Below are 27981 nucleotides of genomic sequence, written 5' to 3'. Positions count from 1 at the left end.
ACAGATAAAGGAAGATTTTCGCTCTATTTTATGTAAGTCTTGCTTTATTAAATATTTTCACAATTATCGCTTACGCCCATTAAATGTAATCATGTATGTATATAATAACACTATCTTTTAATAATCTTTTTATTTTGAACGCTTATAAATATATTTAAAAAAAAATGAATAAAAAAATTACAAAGTTATTGGACTACTTTTTTATTTATACTCTTCTAGAAATTCTTTATGGTATTTGGTAAACTTTCTGAACATATCCACGATAATCTCATTCTTCATTAGAATATTGGTGCGGAAATGGTAAGTCCCTGGTTTCTGGCCAAACCCGCTTCCCGGCACCACACATATTCCTGAAACAAATTTATTTTGAATCATTTTTAATGATGAACTAATGTTGCAAGGTTTTTTGCACAGCACAACGGATGAAAAATTATTATAAGCAATCATTATTCGTATGAAATAACCATACAAATGGAAAAAAAACTCTTAATGCCGTTGACGGGAACTGTAGGGAACCGTCGCGCGTAGGAAGCAATTATTATTTCGCGGAAGATTTTTTCAGTTTGTGTTGATATTTCATGCGAATAATTTGCTTATAATAATTTGTTTCTCCTACGTACGTTTTACAGGTGATTACTGTTACATTGATAATAAGTTCCACATGGAGAAAAATGAGTATTAATAATTTATTAAGAATCTTTTAAAATTATTCGTAATCAGATTAAAAACGGGATTGCAGGCCTTTAACGAGTTGATAGGTTCCCTATTAAACATTTAGTAAAAGTGGAATCACGACGTCGAAACCCGTGACTAAAAACATCGTAATATTCGTTATTATATATTATCAAGGCAAATGCAGGTGCATGAACACGTGTTCCGATATATGAGGAATTTACTAAAAGTTTAGTTTTATCAGGTAACGACCTGTAATCCCGTTTTTAACCGGATTACGAATATTTTGAAGGGATTTTTATTGCCTGCTCTAGGGAGCTAGCAGCATTGATCCCCGGTGCACCGGTGCACGTGCGCGAGTCTTTGTCACAGATGAAGTTGACTTCATGAGATCGGGCCGCTTCTTCGACTCGTTTTTGTGTAAGACAGCTTTTATATGGAACGAGCTACCGGCAATAAATAATAAATCCTTATAGCCCCTACCTTAAGCCGCCTCACAACGCTGCCCAACCGGGTGGCGACAGACCTTCTCTGCCTTTACAAAGTACAGACAAGGGCGCTCTTGTGACGTGTCACATAAAAATTAAAAATTCTTCATGCAGTATTACAGAAAATGTTAATAATCAGTATCTGTATGTAAATAGGTCAGTAGTAGTGTTTTGAGAACAACTCACTAGGAGAACCTATGCTGAGATTGGTATTCTGCAGTCATAAGTAAAAACACAGTATCCTCTTTAAAACTCTCAAGGAGAACACGGTGGTTCCACACATGGCGGAAGTAGCGTGTATTAGGTTATTAGCAATTAATTTGAGTCAAGCTACATAATATTATATTGACACAGGATATAATAATGTAGTGAAAAGAAAATTATACTACAGGAATTGAACATAATGAAGCAGTAATGCTAACGTTATAAAAATAATGAATCGTTCTACCAACGCAAATGTTTATCTTATATGGTTTAACGACCCGAGCAGTTAATATACACGTCTACTCATCCAGAGGTTATGGGTTCAAATCCCGACGTGCACAAACAATCTAAGTACATACAGAGTATATCGGACGTACAGAGCCAAAGTCATTATGAGATAACAAGATCTCAAGTTTTTACGATGTCCTTAATATTTTTGATAAAACCATTTAGATATCTGCGTCAAAATAAATATGATACTATAATATTATCCCACATCCTTAATGTGCGACTGCTACAGTTAATATTAATGGATTTTCGGCGCCACCATACATTTAAAAACTAATGTTTTTGTTTTTTTCAACACAGTGAAGAGATAAGGGTGATCGCTAATTACTCTCATTGAACATGTGTGAAATTTAATGTATAATTTTGTCCAATAAATAGAGAAGTAACTGTTACAAACAGTCACTTCTCATCTGAAAGTACTCGGAAAGTAATACTTGTTTAATTTAATATTTTCCTACTGCCCCTGCAAAAACTCTCAGATCAAGGTGTCAATGTGTGCCGGTGCCCTATTGAATTTTCTGTATTTGTGCGGGCTTCACTAACTTGGTCCCGTACACAGGGTTTTCCAATAAAATGTGTTATTTTTAATAGCCCGCTATTTAGGTAGATATTACTTTTGAAGCTGTCATTTTTGACATTTGACAAGTAGAAACTACGCCATTAATAAAAATGGAACGATAAACGCTTCAACAACGCATTGAAATTATTAAAATTCACTTGAGTGAATCAAATGCAAATCATCTTGATTGATGAGGCCAATTTTCACCTCGGTGGCTTCGTAAACAAGCAAAATCGTCGCATCTGTGGCTCGGAAAACCCAAGAGTTATTGTTGAAAAGCCTCTCTTTCCTCAACGTGTGACTGTTTGGTGCGGTTTATGTTCCGGCGGAGTCATTGGACCTTACTTTTTCAAAAATGAGGCTGGAGCAACAGTTACGGTGAATGGATTGCGCTATCGAGAGATGATTAATGATTTTTTATAGCCGGAATTAGATGGTATTGATTTGGACAACGTTTAATTTCAACAAGACGGCGCTACGTGCCACACAAGCAATGAAACCATTGATCTTTTACGATTGAATATCAAAATAACACATCTTATTGGAAAACCCTGTAGTATCTTTTGCAGCATTTCCTGAGTTTTATTTAGTGGCATTATAGATATCTACTTAATTAATTTGTGAAGTACCTGAATATTCAGATCCGGTCACCAAACACAGCTTAAGCCATTTCAAGCAAGATTTCATAGTCTTTCACCAGGCTCTTACCACTGCTGATAAATAGTAATTTATTTATTTATTCATGTTCTTCATAAAACGGTTCTTCAATATTATTATTATTCTGTATTGATCATCGACATTTTCAACGTCACTTACAGTCAGTGCAGCAATATTTTGACGCAGGTCACGAAATACTTAAAACTTTTATAACATTTTTATACCTGCATGTACTTCAAACTTGTAATCTTGTCCATAGTATATTGTTGCATAACCGTTTCATGGAGAACGTGAAGAAATAAATAAATAATTATGATTCTCCCAGCGAAAGCACGATGAAAGACCACGAAACGTTTCTTTAAATGGTTTATGCTTAGTTTGGCGACGAGATTTTAATAGTCAGGTACTTTCCAACCTTCCAATCTTCCCTTTTCCATTCGCTTTGGCCTCCCACACAACTCAATTGATGTAGTATTATCATAAAAAAACAGGACCCATTAAGTTGACGATAGTGGTTAGTGTAAATGGGCAACCCTTGAATGAAAAGCCAGTAAGCGATTAATCATTGTTCGTCGGATAGGTGAGAACTGAAAATAACAATCGCTTGAACAAATGTTTAGAAGTCGGAACATATGTTCTAAACACACAGAATTTGAATTAAACCAACCAGTTTTCTCAAGCAGCTCAGTAGCATAGAATGAATCGGGGTGCATTCCTTTCTTCTCTGCTGCTGCGACCGCCTTGGGGGGCAAAATCAATTGGGGGAAAGCATACATGGCACCCTGAAAACAACACACACATTTAAAAATATATATTAATGGTTACTGTGCTTAATTTGTAGAACTCTAGTGATTGTTTTTCGTATTTAAAAAATACATATTGTTCTATTCGCGGAGTCCGGAAATTTGTAGTACAAACGGGAAACAGGTCAATTCCCATCACGTTTGGAGTCGATTTTGTGGTATAACTTATTTTGATTTGAGCTTTCGTTTTCGAGTAAATTGAAATCCAAGTTCGATTTTTTAGGTCAAATTTGAAAAAAAAAGGTCGTTAACTAACTAACAAATCATCACGCCGTCTCTCCGCAGGAGTAGGCAGAGAGGACGGACCGCCAAATAACTTGGTCTTGGCACACACTTCTTGCCTCATTCACATTCATACTTCGTCTTATACATACTCTTCTATTATTCTGACTCTTTGCATGGCCCGACTCAGGTATCTGATTCACTTGATCATGCCATGTCTTCCTCGGGCGTCCCTGACTTCTGCTACCATTCACATTTGCGTAATATATTCTCCTTACACTCCTTTCTTCGATCATTCGCTCTGCATGCCCAAACAATCTGAGCGTTCCTTTCGTATTCTTATTCATTACGATCACATCAGCCTTGCATTCTTTGCGGATCTCCAAATCTCTCACAAGATCTTACATGGTTTTACCACGCATACGCCTCAGTGATCTCAAAATTGGTTGCTACGGGGCTGATATCAGCTGTATTTTATAAAGCGCCGAAGCTAGACCAGGCTTCAAATGTATTTTTATCGCTTAATTACTGAAAAAAAAATTTAAAAAAAAAAACTAAAAGCTCAGATCGATTATTATATTTTTTAGATTTTCTGAAGTGACGTAGATTCACAATTTCCCGCTTGTACTACGAGTTTCCAAATATATTGTATACATATGTATATGTGTAAAATACATATAATATATTTCAATATTAACAGACCTTAACTATTTACGTATATGACCTTTGGACGGTTGTCGGTTCAATTCCTGTTGCAGAGCAAAAAGATGAAAAATAGTCCAAAATGACGAAAAAATTGGCTGCGGTTGAAACAGAAACTACTGACGTCAAGGTATATATTTGAATATTTTTTAGTAAAAAAAATATAGTTACTGATTATTCTCTCGGTATTGAGAGTATGTGAGGTAGTTATTTGAAGTTTTCCGTAGATTCAATAACTTGTACATAAATTTATCTGTAAATATCTACTCACTTGAACAGGATTGCAAGAGATTCCAGGGATGGAGTTGAAAGTTTCTGAGATGATTCTCGCTTTCTCTTTGAGGGGCTGAAGGACACCATCTCTTTCTTTGGCAAAGAGCTCATACGAAAGGTCTCCCTTCTTTGGTGGTGCTGCCTGAAATACATTAAAAAATAACAATTATTTGTTAATTTTTTTCCGGTAAATCAAAAATTCAAAAGGTGTTTGGTTTACACGTGAGCAATTTACTTAACTGAGAAACCAATTATAGATTTTCAGTTATGTATTAACAATTAAACAGTATACGGGTATTAAATACATATAATTACATCTAGAGATACTCCATAATATATCTTATCACGTAAGTCACCATTACATATTATATTATATTTATAATACATTTTTAATGGAGATTTTATGTTTTTATTTGTTTCACAATTGACTATATCTCCTTCAGAGAGAATGTTATTATATGTTGAACACAATCTTAAAAGGTAAGCATTTTGATTCGATTTTTTTTTTTTTTAAATTTTCCAAAAAAAGATTGCACGTGTCGCGTAGGTACTTTCAATGCAATTCTGTAATAATTCAGGACAGTCAGTAAGCAACATCGCACCTGCAAATTGTGTGTGATCACTCAAAGAATAAATTTTGAAAAATACAGTTGCATCGAGATATCAATATGCCTTCTGGAAGATGCGTGAAAAAAGATTGCTAGTTTTTAATCTTTAAAATTAACAGTCACTTTTCTCTTCAATTGCTGCTGTTGTTATTTTCCATGTAGGTTGTGAATATCATTTATCTTAATCCATATTTAACACCTTGGAAAACAGAATCGTGTCATTGTGATTTTATTTCTATGACTCTTGCACATTTTTTTTTATATATAACACCTTTTTTATATTTAAAACTTTGAATGTATATTACATATTATTATATGTATATGCGGTGGCATTTTTGGTTTTCGCACACAGGCGGCAGCATCCCTTACTGCGGCCCTAACTTCAAAGTTGTTCTTAGCAACCCATTTCATTTGAATTGCATTGAAATAAGGTAAGACGAAATTCAGATAGAGCTTTACTTAAAAATGATACTTGATTAGAGTAGGATATTCAAAGTGTATAATATTATCTGAGTTTTAATTTTTTAAATTAATTTAGTTATTAAAATTCTGGAGTACTTGACATGTTGCATGGATTTTCAATAGGCGTAGAAAATTTAGATCTTGTTTCTGGACACCATGGTCATGGTGTCATCATAATATAAAAACGATCATTTTTTGTTACAGGTTAGAAAAATTAAAAGTGTTTATTTAGATATACATACTTATATATACATATTATTACGCGTCTTCGTTTGACATCAAGAAATGTCCATGCGTCATTGATCCCTTCGGCACCGGTGCGTAGTCGGGATACACGCCAAACGCGCGCCCAACATTTGTACACGGTTGACATTTGTCACATGAGAACGGGTCGCTTCTACGATTCGTTCTTAAGTTCAACAGCTCGGCTGTGGAACGAACTGCCGGCCTCTGTGTTTCCTCCCTCCTACAACATGGGACTCTTCAAGACCCATGTTCACTCCTTCCTCTCCACAAAAAGACCCTCCACACAGCATCCCCAAAGATGACATAGGCCCTGAGGGAAATTATTTTCTTCAGGGCCTCCTGTGTGGAGTTAATGTAAAAAAAAAAAAAAAAATGTGTGTGCGATGCTTATTCAAGGAACGACTCATTTGCTACTGTCCAAATCACAAATGTAGCAATCAATTCTATCTGTTGATACCTCACCTTATTAACCTACGACATAATCAATATATTATATTAGTTTTCGTTTATGCTCGTAAAATGCGGTTGACAAAACATGGAAATTTTACATAAACCAGCAGTTTACAAAACATCCGCTAAAACCAGCAGCTTAGTCATTCTTATCGAACACTTACCACATCTGTGGTAAGTTTTTTATAATATTGATTAATTCGATATTTTTCTGACGGCCTACCCTGATTTTAAAAAAATCTGTGTACGCCACTGAGTTTAGGTAATTAACTTACAATACAGTCCATGACCGCCTGCCCCAGGGCAGTGGGGCACAGGGCCGCCGAGATGGCCTTCATGAAGACGGCCTTCACCTCGGGGCAGAGGTTGATGAGCTCCACATATCCCCCGCGAATGCCACACTCGCCCATGTAGCCCTTGGAGCAGGACATGAAGCTGGCAAGCTCCATGGTATTGTAAGGATCTCCTAACTCCATCATGACCTGCAAAACAAATAAATAAATATAAATATTTTTAGATAAACTTTTCAGCCGAGTGCATTGCAATAATAGAATCTCTCAAATATATAATCAAAACCTTGAACAAGATGATATTTGTACACAAAATAGTAAACAACCTGCTAACCAAATATTTTTCAAATAAAATTGTATACAACAAGGACATACACAAATATAAAACAAGGACGTGCAATTAAATCAGGCTACCGAAAAAGGACAAGGCAAATACTCAGAACAGTATACTATATAAAGGGATGAAATACTATAATGCGCTGCCGGAAAACCTAAAGTCTGCCCCAATTGGAAAGTTCATGTTGTGTAGGAGCCACATCAAAAAAGAAAAAATATAGCACATTTATATGTAACAAATAAATTAGTAATTCGTAAACTTAAATGTACAAATTACTAAAATAAAATTAATAAATACAAAAAAAAAAAAATAATAAAAAATAAAAATAATAAAAAAATAGAAATAAAAAAAATACAAAAAATAATTTTGAACATTTCCTCGTTCTCTCTGACACCTTTCAGTTCCCTCCAAAGACTTAAATCCAGTCCCCTTCTTCATCCTGATGATCACTTTGAATGCCTTATTCGAGTGATGATAGCCTCCATTCAAAGCTCTGGAAAAACTGTAACTCTGATTTGGATTCCTGGAACCGTACCATGTTGGTATCATGGGTAATGATATTGCGGATGCCTTGGCAAAACAAGAAGCGTCCAACCCTGTTTTTACCCTCGTAAACCACATTACCATCTCTGACATTTTTTCCAACATCAAAGATAGATTCCGCAATGTTTGGGCAGAGTATTGGCACAAGGGAGCCTGCTATGCCTCAATACAAAAGACTATCCCATCAAAACCGTGGTTTCAAAAGTTCCCCCATTTTTCCAAAAAATAAATTTCTTCACTTATTCGAATGAGGATCGGACATTGTTCTGTCCCTGCCCACCTTTTTAAAATTCACGTCCTTGACTCCCCAGTTTGTACATTCTGTGGTCGAGAAGTGGGAACTTTAGATCACATATTTTTTTGGTTATCCCTCTCTAAACAAATATCCTCTCTTCTACCAAGCCTTATCTAAAATTGCCTCCCCTCCATTCAAAATCTCATCACTTCTAAGTCTGAACTTGACTCCAATTTTCATTATAATTTTAAAATTTGCCTTTTTAAATAAAACTAATGTTTTAATTCACCTTTCATTTCTCCATAATTTTAAATGATGGCCAAGAACACCCTTGAAGGGTGAAAGCCAGAAATAATAGGAAAAAAAAATAAACTTTTACAAAACAAGGTTTTTATGCAAAGCACAAAGGGTAACAAATTATTATATATTCTAAAACCTACACTAATCAGTGCAACCGACCAGCAATCGGAAGGCTGCGAGTTTTCTTTGAAGATTTCTCAATTTATGTAGCTGTTTCAGCCTAATGATTATTGTTTATAATAAATAAATATTGTTTATTTTAGCATTATATTCTGTCTGCCATATAAAAGGAATACATAAGAGTAATAACAACGTATCGTGCACATCATTGAGAAATCTCTCCATCTAGTGGCGCGCTGTTCCACCGGGCAACGGCCTGGACGAGAGTAAAAACATAAAAGTAGACCTAACAAAAAAGTTCTACCGGCGAAAAAACTGCCCAGCAAAAAGGGTTCAGTTGAGCCAATAAGGTTCTAATCAAAGATTTTTTATTATTTCTGCAGTAAGCTAAGAACATATCGTTATTTTATTTCATTCTTTATGGCTACAAGCTATTTAACGAATTATTGATTAGTAATATATTAATGTAATTACGCTTGTAATGGGACCTTTTTGTAAAGTGCGATATTAGAAATGAACCAGCTCTTTAAAAGCTAGTTGTACATTAATGGGTATTATGCTATATCCATAGAAACAATTTTTATATATTGCTTATAGATATATAGCAAATCAAAATATTTTATGGATAGGTGAAGTATAAAGTTTTATACCCATAAAACATTAAATGTTTTTCTTAAAATACATAAATACTTTGATATCATGAATACTATTTATTTTATTTTTTACCTAATAAGATGTACAAAAATATGTCATAACCTTTTTGAAAGAGTGGAACTCTGATCCTTCCGCAAAGACATTATGTTGGTACACCTCGTCAGCCAGAATAAAAAGATTCTCCTTATAGGCGAATTTGATTATTTCCTGGATATTCTCTTTGGTAAGTACCTGGGGAAAGAGTAAGCATAACAACAAAATTTAAAAAAATTAGTTGTATATATTATATTGTGATGTCCTGTTTTATATATTATAGTGTGAAGTAATGTATATATTATAGTGTGAAGTCATGTATTATATATTTTAGTACGAAGTCATGTATATATTATAGTGTGAAGTCATGTATTAAATATTATAGTGTGAGGTCATGTATATATTATAGTGTGAAGTCATGTATTATATATTATATTGTGAAGTCATGTATTATATATTATAGTATGAAGTCATGTTTATATTATAGTGTGATGTCATGTATTATTTTATTTTAAATATTATGATGGGTATAGATGAATTACTTCGTATTCATATCGAAGATGAGAGCCAGTCGGCTTTAAAAATGTCAGGGTTTATTCGCCAAATCCTCAAAAAATTTCCGGGTCACACGAAGAAAAATGAGTATTGCTGATGGATTAAAACCCAAATCGGGACTACAGGACGTTTCCTTTTAAACTTTTAGTAAATTCATAATATATCGGAAGACGTGTTCATGGACCTGCATTTGTCCTGAAAATATGCAATGACGAAATGCGAAAATATTAGGATTTTTTAGAACATGTTTTCCGACATCGCGATAACACATTCGCGCTTTATAAAAGTTTTTTAGGAAACCTATCAATTAATTCGTTATAGGTTTGCGATCCCGTTTAAAATAGGATTATGAATAATTTTAAAAGATTCTTTATAAATTAGCAATAATTTTTATCAGTCAGTTTTCTCCCTGTACCCGTACTCTGAGAATTTTTCACTTCTATTTGGCTCGGCTAACTGGAATCCTTACCTGGAAGGGTACTCCCTCGTGTCCAGAGAGATTTCTCTAGATGAGGGAGTGCGGCCTGGTGGCCGTTAGTACTTGCACTAATACTCAGACTTCACCCCCTGCAGAAAGGATGGTAACGCCGAGGGCTATATCAAGAAATCATCCATTTTGGACCGCATGAGTCTCTGTTCCCGATCACTATCTTATGCTGCGTTTAGACCAGAGATTCCCAAAGTGGTTTATATGGTCCCCCCCAGGGGTCGATATCGGCTTTCTGGGGGTCCATGTCAGTGAAAAAAAATGTGGGGGTCGCTTGCACAGCTTTTTAAAAGGGCAATTTGATCCCAACATGCGATCGTACTAATTAATGGACAATATCCTGATCCGCAATATAAAATACATCAAACTTAGTATTTAATCCAAACCTAGTCCACCACATCTCAGGAAAACCTAGTGAAGAGGACTAAAAAAAACAGTATGAATTGTCTTTTTAACCACTTGGGTCACTTCGTGCTATATCTGTAACAAAATTACACGTCCTCGTAAAAGTCGCTATATCTCCTTGTCTATGATGGTCAGACAAAATATGAACAGATTTAGAAAGAGATAACGCTAAGCTCTGGTAAAATTTGAAAAAATCTATAAAAGAGAAAACCGCCAAACAGTCACCTGGTGACATATTTCCGAAGCTCGTCCAGTATATTTATTCGGACATGGCCACCTGAATGAACACGTGTTCAGAAATAGTCATGCTTACACATTTTTAACAGTATCTTGATAAAAAAAGCCGTACTCATTTTTCTTCGTGCACGAGACAGTTTCCAATTCAAGATTTTATCAAAATATGATTAAGCAGTCCAAAGGGTAAAGTAAAGTGTTTTGTATCAATATTTATTCGGGTTTTTACATTCCTCAAATATGTCTTTATGCTAACTTGTTCGCACTTCTCTAGCAGACTCTAACTCATATTATTATGCACGCCGCGAGCTGTCCACTGCAAAAAAACTCCAAGCATTTCAAAATAAAGTCATACGCATAGCCCTGGGAGCCCCCAAATGGATAATGGTTTTCCACCTCCACCGATACTTTGAAATCCCTCTTCCTTAAAAACATATCTTAAGTTTCGCGGAAACATTTTATGCGGGAATTCTCACCCATGAAAACGCGTCTATAAATTGCCTAAACAGGTACGATGAAAAAGTACATACCAAACATAAGAAAATCAAACAGATCATTCAAGATTAATCTCCCATATTGCAGGCTTGCAAATAATTATTAAAACAAATCTTAAATACATATTTTTCAACAACCATTAATATAAATTCATTGAGAACGAGAAAGGGGCCTTCTTGGCCCCGAGCCCTCTATGCCAATATAACAAAATTCAAAAGTCTGACTCAACCAAATATATTATAATACAAGGTCTGAACAAAAATATTAAATATGCATCCATCTCACAATAAACATTCCTTCAATTAGTGAACGTTAATTGTATAGAGGGTGTAACAACTGTGACAGGATGTGTGTTGGTGTAGATGTTATGACAGGTTCAAGCTTGTCGGATGCATGGTGCGTCCAATTACATCCTGTATAATAATTGGTACCTGTCCAGTGGGATTTCCAGGGTTGATGATGGCGAGTGCCCTGGGATTACAAGTCTTCCTTGCTTCTGTTAGAGATCTTTCCAACTCCGATAGAGTAAGTCCCCAGTTCTTGGATTCATCGAGATAGTATTCTACTTGGGCAATGTTGAACTCCGCTAGTGTAGCCGAATAGAGTGGGTATTGTGGAATAGGAATCATACAACCTGTTAACAAATTAAATACTTCTTTAATAATCGCAAATTAATTTGTGGTGTCATTTTAACTTAATGAAACTGATCAACTTTGAATACACATCTATTTAATCAAAATAATCGACATGTTTCGAAAAAAATGGTTTCTTTGTCAGTACAATTGTTTGATCTTTAATAATGTTTGTTTTTTTTTATTTATCGAAATCTTTTTTTTCCATTTTATGTGAAACAAGTCATATGAGACCTAAATGTTCTTTCAAATTATTGTTTAGTAACAATAACTTCTTAATAATTGAACAAAAAAGATAAAGAAAACAATATAAATTTTCAAATAATTGTACCAATTGTTGTCAAAGATCAAATACTACCACTGCCAGTTTTAACTCAGGTGCAAAATTCGCCTTCCCGTGCTCCATCAATTGATGACCAAGAACACCTTGAAGGGTAAAAGATGGATTAAATCAAAAAGTGGTAGAATATGATGGAATGATCTATGCAATTTAAAACAATTTGGGAACTATTGATATACATGACGAAGGGAGTACTTGAAAACTAAATTAGATATAATATGTTATATCGGTAATGTTGAAGGGTTCCAAAGAATTTTATTAGATTTCTCATTCAATACCTGGCCTTTTTCCATCAACGTCACAGACAAACAGCTTCAGCACGGATTTGATAGCACTGGATGCTCCTGCAGTCAGGATGATGTTTGACCAGTGGCTCGGGAAGCCGTCTCGCTCCTGGATAAATGTCGCCACGTGGCGTCTGATGCTCTCTATCCCGGGGATTTCCGTGTATGACCCAACGGAGCCTCCTCTGTTAAGATTTATAGTAATATTAAAATGATTTTTTATCAAAAGGATTAACTCGGACAGTATCCTATAGAATCGGATTGTACACACTACCGACTATAATATTTAAAATTAGAAACATCAAATGAACGCCAAGACCATAAGCACAAATATCTTCCCTCATGGCCACAATCAAAATCAATATCAAAAACCATCTACTTAGAAACATCGAAACTTTTCATATATCTTTCCAAAGAGTCAACTTAATCTTCTCGTAATCTCTTTCGCAAATTTCTTGAATATATGAAATCCACTGTAGTAGCAAGATCCCGGACATATTTAGCGAATCCCTCAGAAATTTGACTTAAAATGACTTGAAGACTCAAACTTTATTGTCTCTTGTTTTTTGTTCTTGTTATTATTTATTTTTGTTGTTTTACGTACGTTTTTTAATATTTACATTTATGTTTGTACTTACACCGTTGTTGGACGGGTGGTATTTAATATTTGCTAATTTATATAGCGTCGTTTTCGTGAGATCTCACCTCAAAAATAAAATAAAAAGGCGCTGTAAAATAATTTAGTATTTATAATTTCTTCGTATATTTTATATTAAGTTTTTGTGTGTTGCAAACATTAGTAAAACAAAATAAAATCATCAGCGATACGACCATGGAGGCAGCGTTGCCAGAACAAAAAAATAGAATCTCCTTAAACTGCCCAAAATAGCGAATAACTGTTTAAAATTGAAATTATCGTTGAAACCTTTAATATTTTCATCTCGATAAAGGGGGAGGGTGCAAAACAGTGGGTAATTTTAAAGTTGACCTTAACTACAGCTTTATATCTGATTCATTTTCAATGACTGCTGCTCAAAATTTTAAAAAGTTCAATAAAAATATGTTTTTGCTGATACAGATATTTGTCACAAACTCTATTTCTGCACTTGAGCTCGGAGGGCCGATAGCAAACATTTGTACTTCTGACCATAATAGTTCAAGATTTTTCAATTTCAAAAGACGATGGGAAATGTTACACAAGAGTACGTAACTACCCTAATTTAATTTAAACATTTATTCTTTTTGGTACCTACTTGCAGTTACTGAGAATGCTACGTGCTTTTTGCTTCACATCTTCTGGAAAGTGATCACCCTTCACAAGAAGAAGTTCTGGGTAAGTTACCAAGGCGAGGACCTGGAATGGTGATAAATCCAATTATGTGGCAATTAAATTCATTTTATTACTGGAAGGTCAAAGTAATTCAAATTTATATTGAACTTCAACAATAAATAAACGAAAATAATTTCTAAACGAATAATCCATCAAATTGAGATAAAAGGCGGAGGTAATGGTCAAGCCGGTAAGTAGGCAGTGAATTTTAGATGATGTGATTAAAAAAATTTGAAAATTGAGAATAGTGTTTTGGATATATTTAAAAATATTTAGAATTTCTAGTGAATGCTAAAACTTAGCCAAATAACAAAATAATATATATTAGTTTAAGTAGATGTGATGTTTTTACGTGGCAAAGATGTGAATCAAGCGGATATTTTAATTTTTTCGCACTTATGATTCTTTTGCACTAAGTACCTACATACTACATAATTCAAAAAAAATTCTAAGCACTAGTAGTTCATAGTTGTTTATTTAATTAATAAAATAATATAATTTTCTACGCGTGTTCTGCCTACATTCTGCATTTTCAGCTAGGGAGTTTTACAGTAAATTTCAAAAAATAAGTTCAGACGTCAGTGATATTATTGCTTATTCCACATTATTTCAAGTTAAAAAAAATATCTCACCTGTCGTACAAATGTGATGGGTACCTGTCCCAGGGCATGACTGTCTCCAAAGTGGGCTCTGATCACTTCATTGAAGGGCTTTGCCTGCCCCTGAAAAAAAACAAATAAAGTTTTCTTTTCAAAAGGAACATTTGAAATATTTGAAAATTTTTACTTTATCACCCCTGATTTTCAAATCACACCTGTTAGGCCTAGTCATATGATCGAACATCGCATTCTCGATAACAACTGGATGATGAGTGATCAAACAACTAAACCATGACAGTAAAAATATATGACGATAAGCATTATTGTCATATATTTTTTATATATTTCACAAATTAACAACGTTATGGTTTTACAACCAACAAATTAAGATCATTCCAGCATTATTGATTATGTTTTCCAGCGTTCCTCAGTACATACAGCACCTAGGAACAGAGTTTTTTTTTTTCCATTATTTCTGGCTTTCACCCTTCAAGGGTGTTCTTGGCCATCATTTAAAATTATTGAGAAAGGTGTATTGAAAGTTGAATTTAAATATTAATTTTATTTAAATAGGCAAATTTCAAAATTATAATGAAAATTGGAGTCGAGTTCAGACTTAAAAGAGATGAAATGTTGAATGGAGGGGAGGCAATTTTAGTTAAGGCTTGATAGAAGAGAGGATATTTGTTTAGAGAGGGACAACCAAAAAATATGTGATCTAAAGTTCCCACTTCTAGACCACAGAATGTACAATCTGGGGAGTCAAGGACGTGAATTTTAAAAAGATGGGAAGGAACGGAACAATGACCGATCCTCATTCGAATGAGTGAAGAAATTTCTTTTTTGGAAAAATGAGGGAATTGCTGAAACCACGGTTTTGATGGAATAGTCCTTTGTATTGAGGCATAGCAGGCTCCCTTGGATTGACTAGCAATGTGCCAATACTCTGACCAAACATTGCGGGATCTTTCTTTGATGATGGAAAAAATGTCAGATAAGGGAATGTGGTTTACGAGGGTAACAACAGGGTTGGACGCTCCTTGTTTTGCCAAGGCATCCGCAATATCATTACCCATGATACCAACATGTCCAGGAATCCAAATCAGAGTTACAGATTTACCAGAGCTTTGAATGGATGCTATCATCTCTCGAATAAGGCATACAAAATGATCATCAGGATGAAGAAGAGGACTGGATTTAAGTTTTTGGAGGGAACTGAGAGAGTCAGAGAGAACGAGGGAATGTTCAAAATTATTTTTGATTATATATTTGAGAGATTCTATTATTGCAATGCACTCAGCTGAAAATATTGAAAATTGATTTGAAATTGAATGAAATATTCTATCATTAGAATTATTGTGGTAAACGTTAATACCTATACCACAGTTAGGAGAGTCGGGAGATTTGGATCCATCAGTAAATAAAAGAGAAAAGTTGGGCCATTTAGATAAAATAATGTCATTGAACATATTATTGACAGTTCGGGCCGGGAGATTGGAATGACTTTTAAAGATTCCGATCCCTTCTAATATTGTAAGGGATAGGGTGACGTGACTATATTTTAGTTTGTATAAGGGAAGTAGATCATTTTGGATGATGTGGAGCTCTGAGAGAGACTTAAAATTTTTACAGATGTCAGGAATAGGTTTAGTTGAAGCTCTGATTGTAGATGAATGGTTTGAGTCAATGAACAACGAGACGCTGGGGATAACCTGATGACATTTAGAATTTAAACATTTAAGAACAAATTTGTCAGCAAATAGTTGACGCCTTAAATAAAGAGGAGGATCAGAACATTCTACTTGAAGGGAATTGATGGGTGACGATTGCATCGCTCCAGTTATTATTCGCAAAGATTTAGATTGAATTTTGTCTAATTTATTAAGTACATTTTTTGAGGCGGTACTAAAAAGTGGGCAGGCATAGTCGAGATGGCTTCGAATAAGTGCATTGTAAAGCAACTTAATGCAAGTAGGGTGAGCTCCCCACCAAACGCCAGATAATGATCTGATGATATTTAAATTTTTTTCGCATTTAGTAACTAAATTATTAATATGGGAAGACCGTTTAAGTTTCCTATCAAATGTTACTCCCAAAAATTTTACTTCAGAAGCGTTGGAGATTGGAGAATTTTTAAATAAAATTTGAACGGGGGGGTTTTTATGGCGGTTTGAGAAGGTGACACACTGAGTCTTTTGGATTGAAAGTTCAAGACCATGTAACGTGAGCCATGTGCAAAGGGCATTCATGGCTTCGTTAAGATATTTGACGGCGAGAGGGATGATTTTGGATGATAAGAAGAAAGCTATGTCATCTGCGAACTCGATAATTTTTATTTGTGGGGGAATAGTGACATGCATATCATATGTGTATATATTATACAGTAAGGGGGACAATACATCGCCTTGTGGTAAACCCTTCCAAATAGACCTACTTTGAGGAGAAATATCTGGAAGTTCAATGAAAATTTTTCTATCTAGAAATAGATTAATAATTGATTGGACAAACATGGGGGGAAGGCCAAGGCCTAGAAGTTTTTTTTTCAGGATTGGGATGGAAACATTGTCAAAGGCGCCTTCTATATCTATAAAGACGGCAAGACAAACTTCCTGTTTAGAAATTGATAAATTAATATCAGTGCTGATGATGGCAAGGTTATCCTGAGTGGATTTTTTTTCCTAAATCCAAATTGAGATGGAGAGAGAAGCTGTTTACTCTCGACAAAAAATTCTAATCGGTTTTTAATTAATTTTTCATAAAGTTTACTGAGGGTGGATGAAAGAGCGATTGGCCTGTAGTTGGATCCAAAATTTGGAGATTTGTTTGTTTTTAAAATAGGGATGATTATTTGAGAACTCCAGTCATCAGGCATTATACCAGTCTGGAAGATTTTATTTAAGATGCTTAAGAAGTGGTTTAGAACATTATCATTACTATTTTTGATTATGCTATGAGGTATACCATCTCTGCCTGGAGATGAGTCCATGACTGTTGATAAACAATTTTTTAGCTCAATTAAGGTGAATGGAGAGTCTAGCCAATGATTAGACATGGGAGTATTATAGATGGGCGTTATTTCATCTAAGTTAGGAACAGAAGGGGGGGCAATTTTGTCCAAGAATTCATCTATCCATTTAGAATGGGACGCTCGAGGAGATGGTGAACTGAAGGAGGATCGAAATCTTCGGATCATAGACCAAACTTCCGAAATTGGAGTGTTCGGAGATACTGAACTGCAAAAGTTGTACCACCCGGATCTTTTTTTTGACCTCAATACCCTTTTGGCATTGGATTCAGCGTTTTTGTATATAAGATAGTTCTCCATAGTCATATTGTAACGATAGGAAAGAGATTTAGCTTTCCGAATTCTTACTACTTTGGAACATTCCTCATCCCACCAGGGAGTTGGAGGGAGTTTTTTGAGAGATTTAGTTTTAGGGGGAGGATTTGATTTATTTATTGCAGTTATGAGCATTGATTTGAAGTTATTATAATCATCTTTGACGGAAAATATATCGGTGGCGGGTGAATTTAGTAGGAACTTGTCCATATGAGAGTTAAATTCATCCCATTTGGTGTGTTTCGTTTTAATCTTTGTCGAAATATGAGACTTGTCCGATTGGAAAGAAGTTTGATAAGTAATGATGATCGGGAAATGATCACTGGAGCAAGGGTCGGGGGACACCACCCACGAGGAGAGAGAAGCCAGACTAGTAGAACATATCGAGAGATCCACTGCACTGGGGTTTGTGCTGGGGCGTGAGATCCTAGTAGGAGATCCGTCATTCAAAAGGAAAAGGTTGGATTGATCTAGGAAATCCATCACACTTCGACCATCTTGGTCGGAGAAAGCAGAACCCCAGACGGGGGAATGGGCATTAAAATCGCCTAATATAAAGAAAGGAGGGCTTAGTTGACTTACAATTTGCAACCAAGTTTGTTTATTGAAGTGGGCTGTTGGGGGAAGATAGACTGAAATAAAGGATGTGTCCTTTATTTTAGCTGCAACCATTTGGAAGTCAGCATTGGGGGGTTTGATATTATTTATTGGGGAAAATGATATGGATTTTTTAATAAAAAGGGCAGCACCGCCGCCCGAACCTTCCGGGCGATCGTCGCGGAGACAGGAATACCCTCCCACATTAAAGTGGGTGGATGGAGTAAACCAAGTCTCCGAGATAGCAGCCAAAGAAATAAAGTTGGAATTTAATAGGTTAAGGAGATCAGATTTGTTAGAAATAGCACTTCGGCTATTCCACTGAAGTATTCTGACATCCTGAAGAGCCATTTTGAATAAATGATTTTAATGTGGAAATAATAGTAGCAGCGTTGGACGGTAGATTAGTTTGAGAAGAAATAAGGTCAATTAGAAGCATAATAAGAGTTTGGATAAATGAAGAATTGTCTTGGGAGAGTTTTTCAGAAAGTTTAAGAGAGTTCATTGAGGACGGATTATAATTATTTGCACACCCATTTGTGGCATTTGAAAGAGGTGAACCATTGGGATTTAAGAGCAGTGAGTTGTGTTGTTGCTGATCGTATCCAGGAGCCGGTTTAGAGATAGCGTTTTTGTATGTGAATTTAGTTGAACGAGAAGAAGTTGTTGTAGTGGAGGGAAGAGGGTTGGATGAGGAGTTGCTGGATAAAGCCTCAGCAAATGATTTTTTGACAGGCGGGAATAATTTAGAAGCCTGCAGAAAAGACAAGTTCTGAGAGGCCATTGAAATTTTAATATTTTTTTGGCGAGATTGTTCTGGGCAAGATGTGTTGATAGCTGTATGTGAGCCTGAGCAGTTAAAACATTTAGGTGAGGAGAAAGAAGGACATTGGTCAGCTGCGTGGTTTTCTCCACATTTAAAACATCTGGGTTGAGATCTGCATGCAGCTTTGGTATGACCAAAACGGCAGCAATTGAAACATTGAGTGGTGGGATATGTATACATTTCAACTGGTAATGAGTTGAAGAATAAATATATATGGGAGGGAAGAGATTGACCTTCAAAGGTGATAACAACAGATTGGGAGGGCTTCCAGGTAATTATACCCTCAGAGGAGTCCTTGTAATTTAGCCTCCTGGCTTTTATGGGATTGCCAATATGTTGGGGGGTTGAAAGTGAAGACAGAATTTCTTCGATGGACAGATCGGTCGAGATACCTCTGACCAGGCCCATGCGAGTGACATTAAAAGTAGGGATATATGCCTTGAACTTTGAATTAGATGAAATGAAGATATTTTTGATGAAACTGTTGGCAGCTGGCCCTGAGAGGAATTCGACGGAGATTCGGAAGCGACCCTCGGCTTTTACACCTCCAGGTTTGATTGAAAGATTCTTGCTATTTGATAGGAATTGGCCAAATTCAAGAGGGTGGATGGTTTTTCCTTGCTCAGTTTTTTGGGCGTATGCTATGAATGGGCCACGGGAATGAGGAGAATAAAAGTTTGTTGGAGGAAGTTGAGAAAGTGCTGGTGGGGACAGTGAAGTCGAAGGCAAGTCAAGTTTTATTGGGGAAGAAGGAGTAAATTTCCTTTTTTTGGTAGAAGTCAAGATGACAGAATCACTGTCAGAAATTTCTACATTTTCCCCGTCTGGGGGGTCTGGAGAGGGATCTGGGGGCTTTGTAGGGGCTCCAGGAGGGAAATCTTCCTCCATTATTCACAACAGTAAACAACTACAATAATAGTATGAAAAATGACAGAAGTAAAAAAGTTTATAAATATCTGGAAATCAGCAGCGAAAAGTGACTCCTGGAAGATCAGGAGGGAGAAGAAACCTCAAGGCACAACACACTACACTTTTTTTTTGCCAGAAAACAAAAAAGAATGGTAAAAAATTAATTTTAGATAGAGCAAAACAAAACAACTGATGACAGCCAAATGTTATTGTTGCAATCAGGAACAGAGTTAAATTGTTAAAATCTTATCGTTTCTACATAAATAATCCTATTATCTCTGATCTTATTAAACTTGTTTAAATATAGATCTACATTTCTTGACGTCAAAACAATTGTTCATTGCATGCTTTAGGTGTATATTTTGCTTATCAGTAAATGTTTACAGTAACGTATGTTATTGTTACTATGGCAATAACGCTCGGTAATTATTAAAAAGCTTATAGTAAACTTGCTTACTTAGTTATACTTACACTTTTTCTATTTTTATTTTTAAAAAGAAAGTGAAAAACTCACGACGACGCCTCGACGACTGACCGGTCAAGGTTATACTATATGCCAATACGATCACAAGGGCTTTTATATATTTAATGATGTAATGCTATGGCGTATGGTGATGTCAATAAAATAGTTAAAAAAAATTACTTAAAACATAAAATAAAAGTAAAAAAAAATTATCCAAGACACTATCTAGAATGTAATTTAATTCGATTAAATTCTTGAAAATATGCATACAGCCAACAGAACCAAATATTAAGATGAATTATTTGTTTTCGCATGTACATACGGAATATGAATAAATTGAGTTGTACTTATAAAAACTCAATTCATTGAAGAAAGGCAAACAAATAAAAAAATGGATTGAATCACTGGTACAATATTATATTTTTAAGCCTTTCTTGAAATTATTCAGTTTTTATACCGAAAAAACATTTATCATTCAACCGTGTATAAAGGGGCAAACAAAAAAACGTCTAAATAGTTTGAAGCAAAATTTGCAAAAAAAGTGGTTTTTCCTAAAATAATTTAATTAGTGCCATCTATGAACGAGCAAATTTCGATTAATTTTACGTATTTCAATATAAAAATATTTAAAAAAATACTAATTTCGGCTGCCACTACGTCAATAGTAGTCTCAGAGAGAACTCGTACGCACGTCATCGACGATCGTCCTCTTTCTCCTCACAAGTTGTGTAGGAAAACGAAAAAAATAGAAAATACTAGAACGTTGACGTCACGTACGACCTCTCTTTGGGACTATTATATCTGTCTGTAACTCCTGTTCAAAAAAATCTAGAGCTCGGATTTACTTTGAATTTGAGTGTCATTTTCAAAATTGGAATTGATTGTGTGATTTCTACATAAAATAATTTCTAAAATTGGAACTGATTTGTCGAGAATTCAGACTATCTGTGATTATTATGAAGCATAATATGTATAAGCTGATAACAACTAAATAGTTGTTATTAGTAAATTAGCAAGAAAGAATAAAAAGACGCATCCACAGAATATTTTAAGTATTATCAGATGTTATCTCAGTACAAAATGTAGAGGTTATCGTGATCAGTGTTTCCCAACCACCTTTCCGCAGACCGGTGCCGGTCTGCGGATGATTCGAGCGCTAGAGATAATGATCCACTCAAATAGTTAACGATTCACAACTAGCAAATAAACACTAAAAAAGGCAAGTGTGATTGAGGGGGCGGGTTGTTGGGAGGGGGGAGGGGAGGGATTTATTAAAAATTATCATCAGTATTAACAGTCCCAAGGGGGGGGGGGTGTTGAGGGAAAGTTGAGAGAGATTGAGGGTCTAAGGGCGGTTCGTGTGGTGGAGGGGGGGGAGTGATAGTGGGGGTGTGAAATTGGGGGAGGAGAAAGGTCAGGATTTCATTTTTATTTTATCAAATTACTATATTTAAAAAAAAATCATTACTGTACTAGTAAAACCAGTACGAATCTTAGTCGTCAACCGGTCCGCAGATGTAAAAAGGTTGGGAATCGCTGATCGTGATAATATTTGTTAGCAACCGAGTTTCGAGTCTCGTACATACAATAATTATTATTAAGATACAAGATACAACCTACTTCTTTTCACTACCTACAGCATAAGAGACAATTTATTATAATTAAAACTCATTTATAATACAAGGTAGGTACTAGGTACTTACTTCGGATAATTCCTTTGCAATGGCATCTGCTCTGAGGGTGATGGGACCGCGAACCATATACTCCACACTTTTGAGGTGAGGATTTATATTGTCCATGGTAATACATTGTCTTTTTGGTGTCATGGCGATTGATCTCTTCACGTCAATCGCTGTCGAACACTTTCCCGCGTTTGCCAAAGATAGGAGAATTATTCGATCAGATGCCCGTGCCATAGAAATGGCGGGAGCGTTGAATATCACTCGCGGGCTTATCATTGAGATAACAAGTTCGCCAATTTAGCAATTGAATATACAAACAGATTAATAAAAGTGACCTCCACTTAAGTTTCAAATTCTCCTTGTAGTAAGCACTATCACAAACAGTAAATCGTAGACGTAGATTTAAATATATACTAAATGATTACAGAAGACGATTTACATTTACAAGTTTTTCTGTTGGCCTATATGCGTTCCTGGGAGTCACTGTACAGTGAGTGATGTTTTTTTTAAGAAAACATGTTTACATTGTGATATGTAATCACAAGTATAATGATAATATGAATATAGTATTAGAGTAATGGAGCACTTCTGAGCTTGATGTTGCTTTGTAGTTAACTAAAGAACAAACTTTTAGCTGATGTTTTGTTCTGGCGTGGCGCCATTTTTCCTGAATTAGAAACATTCTCGTGGTGTGACAAGGTTAAAATTCATAATACTGACCAGGGAATGAAGTGTAAATCAATAAATAGTTATTTAATTAACAAACGTATCAATAATATTTTTAACAACGAAATATGCACTACCCTAAAACATAAATAAAAATCATTTTTCTTTAATTCTGGTTATGAGTACCTAACAACACATATGTGTATTTTGAGCAAGCAACTTTGAAAACAGCTGAAGAAAAGAATCACAAAAGAAACACGTGGTTCCCCTGCTTTCTCCTCTTGGAAACAGGGTCGCCGCGTGTTGTGCCGCCGCCTAGTATTTTGTGCATTTCGTCGTTTCAAGATATATATTTATTTTTTAAATTATTTATAAAGTTGGACGTTCCAAGATATATATTTTATAATTATTTATAAAGTTTGACGTTTCAAAATTAAATAACTTTAAAATGTTTCATATTTTTGACATATTTTCTGCGTTAAATATTATGTATACGTAGCCTACATATATATATTTATCGCAGAAAATTTGTGGTGGCGGCTCGTGACTTTTAGGTGTACATGAGTGCTAATATTACAAAAATGGCATGGTTGATGTTGTTGCAGTTGAAAATTCTTTTGTATGAAGATATTCAGGAAATCAAAATTTCCTGAAAATCTTAATACAAAAAAAGGAATTTTCAAAAAAAAATCGTTTTTAGCTACAACAACATCAATAATGCAATTTTTGTAATATCAGCACTCTAGTACACCCAAAAGTCACGAGCCGCCAAGTACTTACTTAATTTTCTATTTTCAATTAGATGAGTATTGTATCAGTTGGTAACACTGATAAACATATACTTACATAAACAATAGGCGTGTTTCTGCTATCGTGGTACGAGAACACGCCGTCAGATGGAATGCAGGAAAACACTTCTTCTTCTTGACAAATAAATTTATTAAATCACAATATAATTGCAGAGGATCTTATTTTCCTCTGCTCAAACTTAAACTGAAAGAAATGAAGGTCTAGTTTCCTTTATTCTTCAGTTTTCCCTAGGTTTACATAAACCTAGTAATTATCTCACGACTGACTGCGTAGGTACGCATGTACCTACCAGTTATTTCAACACTAGCTCCTGCGTAGGTACGCCTGTACCTACCAGTTATAGCAATACTCTCCTGTGTAGGTACGCCTGTACCTACCAGTTATATGAATACTGTCCTTTTTCTGGGAGGTATCTGTATTTAAACTAAATTCTTGAAGGACATATTACAAAAATAAAGATGTTCCACCCGCTCGTCGGAAAACAACATTCTTAAACATAAAAAATAATGCACTTAACTATCCTAAATGATACAAACGTGACTTAAACAATACAAATATTTTAAAGGAATTATTTTAAGGGAGATGAAACTTTATTTGGGGTTTTTATTACTATGGGACAGGGGTGGGAAAGATATTGGAAAATATTTTTAGGCATAATGGTTTAACTAGGGTCATCATAAAATAGAGAGCGAACAACTCTATTTGAAAGCTGCCGCCGCTTGAAGTAAAATGTCGCGAATTCTTAAATCATAAATTATACACAAACAAGACAATATCTTTATAAAAATACCAGGCCAAGGAATTGTTTTATTGTAGGGTCGAATGTGCAAATGTGTGAAACTACGCTAACTTTGAAAATACGAACTGTGGGAACTGGCCTGAAGGCTAAATTTTATTGAGCAATATGTAAAAGTCGCATTCTGGAAGATCCAAGGCTTATGAATAAAAAATCTCTTCACAATCGTTAAAAGATGATTTTGATACACATTGGATAAAGACTGCACAATTTTTATTGTGAATTATTACTAATAAAAAATTTCAATATTGTATTTTGGCAGACGGGCGCGTATTTCCGGCAATATTAGTAATGTGACAGTTTTCATTTGTGATTCAAATCACATTTTTGCTCATAATTTCGATTCTAATGTCCAATTTACTGTTATATTAGTATAATTCCACATATTTACTATTATTTTTGACAGTTTTAATCCATTAATGATGCCATTTTGTGAATTTAGTTTCATGCTATCGGAAAAAGCAAGGTTTTTTAAATATATTATTTTTTAATTGCGTTTTAAAGTGATGTTTTTAAATAAAATAAATTCCTTATCACGTGAAGGTAATAAGATAGATAATACATATGTTATGCCCAAACGTTAATTATATGAAATTCCTTTGATAGAAAAAAATCGCAAAGTAAGCTCCGAAAATTATTAAAAACATGTTTTGTTCAGTTATTAAACATGTTAAAAGCATGAAAAAATACACAGTGTATATTTAAATGTAACTAAAGCATTCGTATTCTAAGGAGTCGTGTTTTATTAAATATTTTCACCATTTTCGCATTTTTTATTATCTACTTTTGAACGCTTACCACGAGGCTTTTAGTCCCGAGAATTATCATATTCACATACTGTATTTTTAATAGTATTGAAATAAAACAATTTTCGGCACACCAATATACATTTTATTAGACCGACTTCAACACGGTTTCACTTCGAACACCCAATTGTAAATTGATTTTATATAAAATTCTAAATAAAGCTCGCTGTATCTATAAACACGTGTGTGAGTAGGTACTTATCGTTTTTACATAATCAACAATTTATCTCTCATCCTATTACTTGTTTAAGTATAGATTAACATTTCTTGGCGTCAAAATAATACCATCACCATTTCATACTGCAGGTGTGTATTTTGCTTATCTTAACTATTTACAATAACATAGATAATACTTTCCATGGCAATAATACTCGGTAATTATTATAAAGCATTAAGTTTGTAGTAACTAAGCTTACTTATTTTTTATTATAAAAAAAAGACAAAACACACGCCTGGATGGGGAACCAGACGCGATGACAACTTAGCCACTGACCGGTCAAGGGTATATACGCCAATACCAACAGGGATATTGAACAGGAAGAGTGAATCGATGAATGATGGACTTGCCGAACGTCACAGCAGTGCTGCCAGGGTCTCTTATCTATGTGAGGTATCAGCGCTTTATTAGCAGCAGACACACACCTGCACGGATGACGAACCTCGTGCTGGCACTGTTGGTGGATGCGGTGGACTCTCTCGCTGCAGCAGCTTGTCCAGTTTCTTCACCACCAAAGATTCTTGCTGCAGATTCTCCATTTTCTATATTCGTCGAAAGTCATAGCGGTGCTGCATCTGACACATACCTGGACGGATGACGAACCTCGTGCTGGCACTGTTGGTGGACGCGGTGGACTCTTTCGCTGCAGCAGCTGGACCAGTTTCCTCACCACCTAGGATTCTTGCTGTAGAGTCTCCATCTTCTATCTTCGTGTCATCTGTTTCTGTACTTCATTTTACTTAACTTAACTTCACTTTATTTTTGTAATATTTATATTTTTTGTAATACCTGCATCAACTGTAAAGCGCCCCTGAGGTGATATCTCACAAAAGCGGCGCTGTACAAATTATCCAATAAATAAATAAATAATAAATTACATATTTTATAACATAATATAACAGTGATACAAGAGTAACCATATAAATGTGTCTTATAATCAAACAAAACCATTAAATAACACGTTTAAATTTAAATTAAAATTCATATATTTATTCCTAGACACTATCTAGATTGCAATTTAATTCGGATATAATCTTGCAAGTATACATAAAGATAGCAGCCAGAAAACATGCGTTTAGGGTAAAGGAACATAAGTCATAATCTATGCGTTCATAAATAGCGCAAATTTAATTATTTTATTCATGCTTTAAAATATTAAAATATTTTTTTTAAGTGTGCTACCGTAAATACGTAGATATACATGAATACGAATAAATAGTTTTTTTTTCAAATAAAAACTCAATTCTTCGTATGTTTGGAGAATTCTGACTAGCGATAAATTACCTGTATATAATAAAAGATTATTTTGATTACTTACAGTTTTAACAATTGGAACTGATTTGTCGAGACTTCTGACTATCCGTTATTTTTCACGGGATCGACGCTAGTATTATAAAGCATGATATAAGCTGATAACAGCCAAATAGTTGTTATTTTTTTTTGGTTTCAGGCATTTCACCCTGAAAAGAGTGCTTTGTGATAGTTGTTATTTATAAATTACCAAGCAATACTAAAAAGATAGATCCACGTAATATATTATATATTATCAGATGTTAACTCAGTATAAAATATTAATAATAAAAATAATAATTTTTGTTTCAGGATTTTAGGTAGTTAGTGCAATCCCACACGTCCCGTGTAGTTATACATAGTAATTGTATAATAGATTATGTAAATATAATGATTTTCTTTAAGAGATACAAGTAAATCTGAAAACACACAAAATAAATACAAATTATATATGTTAGCAACCGAGTTACGAGTCTCTTACAGTTACAATCAACTTCATTTAAATGCAGCATAAAAGATAGTTAAGGGGGTGACAGATTACGCCATAAGTTCAAAGCGTTTTATATTGCTACATAATGCTCGCCATAAAATCCCATACAGACCTGTCACACCTAAACAGATGATTTTTTATAAGTGTGGGCGTGGCGACGGTATGAGCTGTGATCTGCAAGCCAGGCTATATTCGAAAATTATGCGACCTCCAAGAAGAGGTCAGAACAATTTACGGAGCGCCGTAAATACGCGGCTGTCATCTGTCAAAGTGACAGATCCCATACAAAGAAATGATATTCTGCGGTAGCTCTCCAATTGATCTCACTCCCTCCAAACATATAATACCTATATTCCACTTTTTCATATAAAGAAAATACTAGGTACTTACTTCGGATAATTCTTTTCCAATTGCGTCAGCTCTGAGTGCGATGGGACCGCTCCAGACCGATCCAAGATTCGCCACACATCTGAGGTTAGGATTTATGTTGTCAATGGAAATACATTGTTTTTTTGGTGTCATGGCGATCGATCTCTTTACGTCAATGGCTCTCGGACACTTTCCCGCGTTTGCCTAAGACAA

At 34.9% G+C, this 27981-nt stretch overlaps 2 protein-coding genes across 3 annotated transcripts in view; one reads left to right on the top strand and one right to left on the bottom strand.

Moving 5' to 3' along the window:
* Positions 1–27981, top strand: part of LOC149422612 (alanine aminotransferase 1-like) — a 95815-nt gene that overhangs the window by 49816 nt on the left and 18018 nt on the right. The gene's annotated exons all lie outside the window — the stretch shown is intronic.
* On the bottom strand, positions 167–27981 carry LOC149422613 (alanine aminotransferase 1-like). 2 transcript variants are annotated; one of them, XM_089633875.1, is made up of 10 exons: positions 27790–27981; positions 14541–14630; positions 13832–13932; positions 12573–12763; positions 11754–11956; positions 9216–9344; positions 6910–7116; positions 4867–5010; positions 3536–3650; positions 167–350 (listed from the first exon to the last, which is right to left on the bottom strand). In XM_089633875.1, exons 1-10 carry the CDS (start codon positions 27919–27921, stop codon positions 202–204), a joined length of 1461 nt encoding a protein of 486 aa, XP_089490001.1. In that variant the 5' UTR covers positions 27922–27981; the 3' UTR covers positions 167–201. The 2 variants fall into 2 exon arrangements, with proteins under 2 accessions (XP_089490001.1, XP_089490000.1); XM_089633874.1 differs by lacking the exon at positions 27790–27981 and adding an exon at positions 22346–22803.

The sequence above is a fragment of the Hesperophylax consimilis genome, chromosome 7 (genome assembly GCF_061612785.1).
Source record: "Hesperophylax consimilis isolate HC1 chromosome 7, BYU_Hcon_1.0, whole genome shotgun sequence".
In the NCBI taxonomy this organism is placed as follows: Eukaryota; Metazoa; Arthropoda; class Insecta; order Trichoptera; family Limnephilidae; genus Hesperophylax; species Hesperophylax consimilis.
The sequence above is the reverse complement of the archived record's forward strand: the minus strand, read 5'-3'. Positions and strand labels throughout refer to the sequence as shown.

Coding starts and splice junctions, on each gene's coding strand:
- LOC149422613 (XM_089633874.1), bottom strand. CDS start 22,600: ATGATAAGCCCGCGAGTGATATTCAACGCTCCCGCCATTTCTATGGCA. Junction 12,764..13,831: donor AGCATTCTCAGTAACTGCAA/GTAGGTACCAAA, acceptor AAATCTTAACAG/AGGAGGCTCCGTTGGGTCAT. Junction 351..3,535: donor TGAGCTGCTTGAGAAAACTG/GTTGGTTTAATT, acceptor AATTTGTTTCAG/GAATATGTGTGGTGCCGGGA.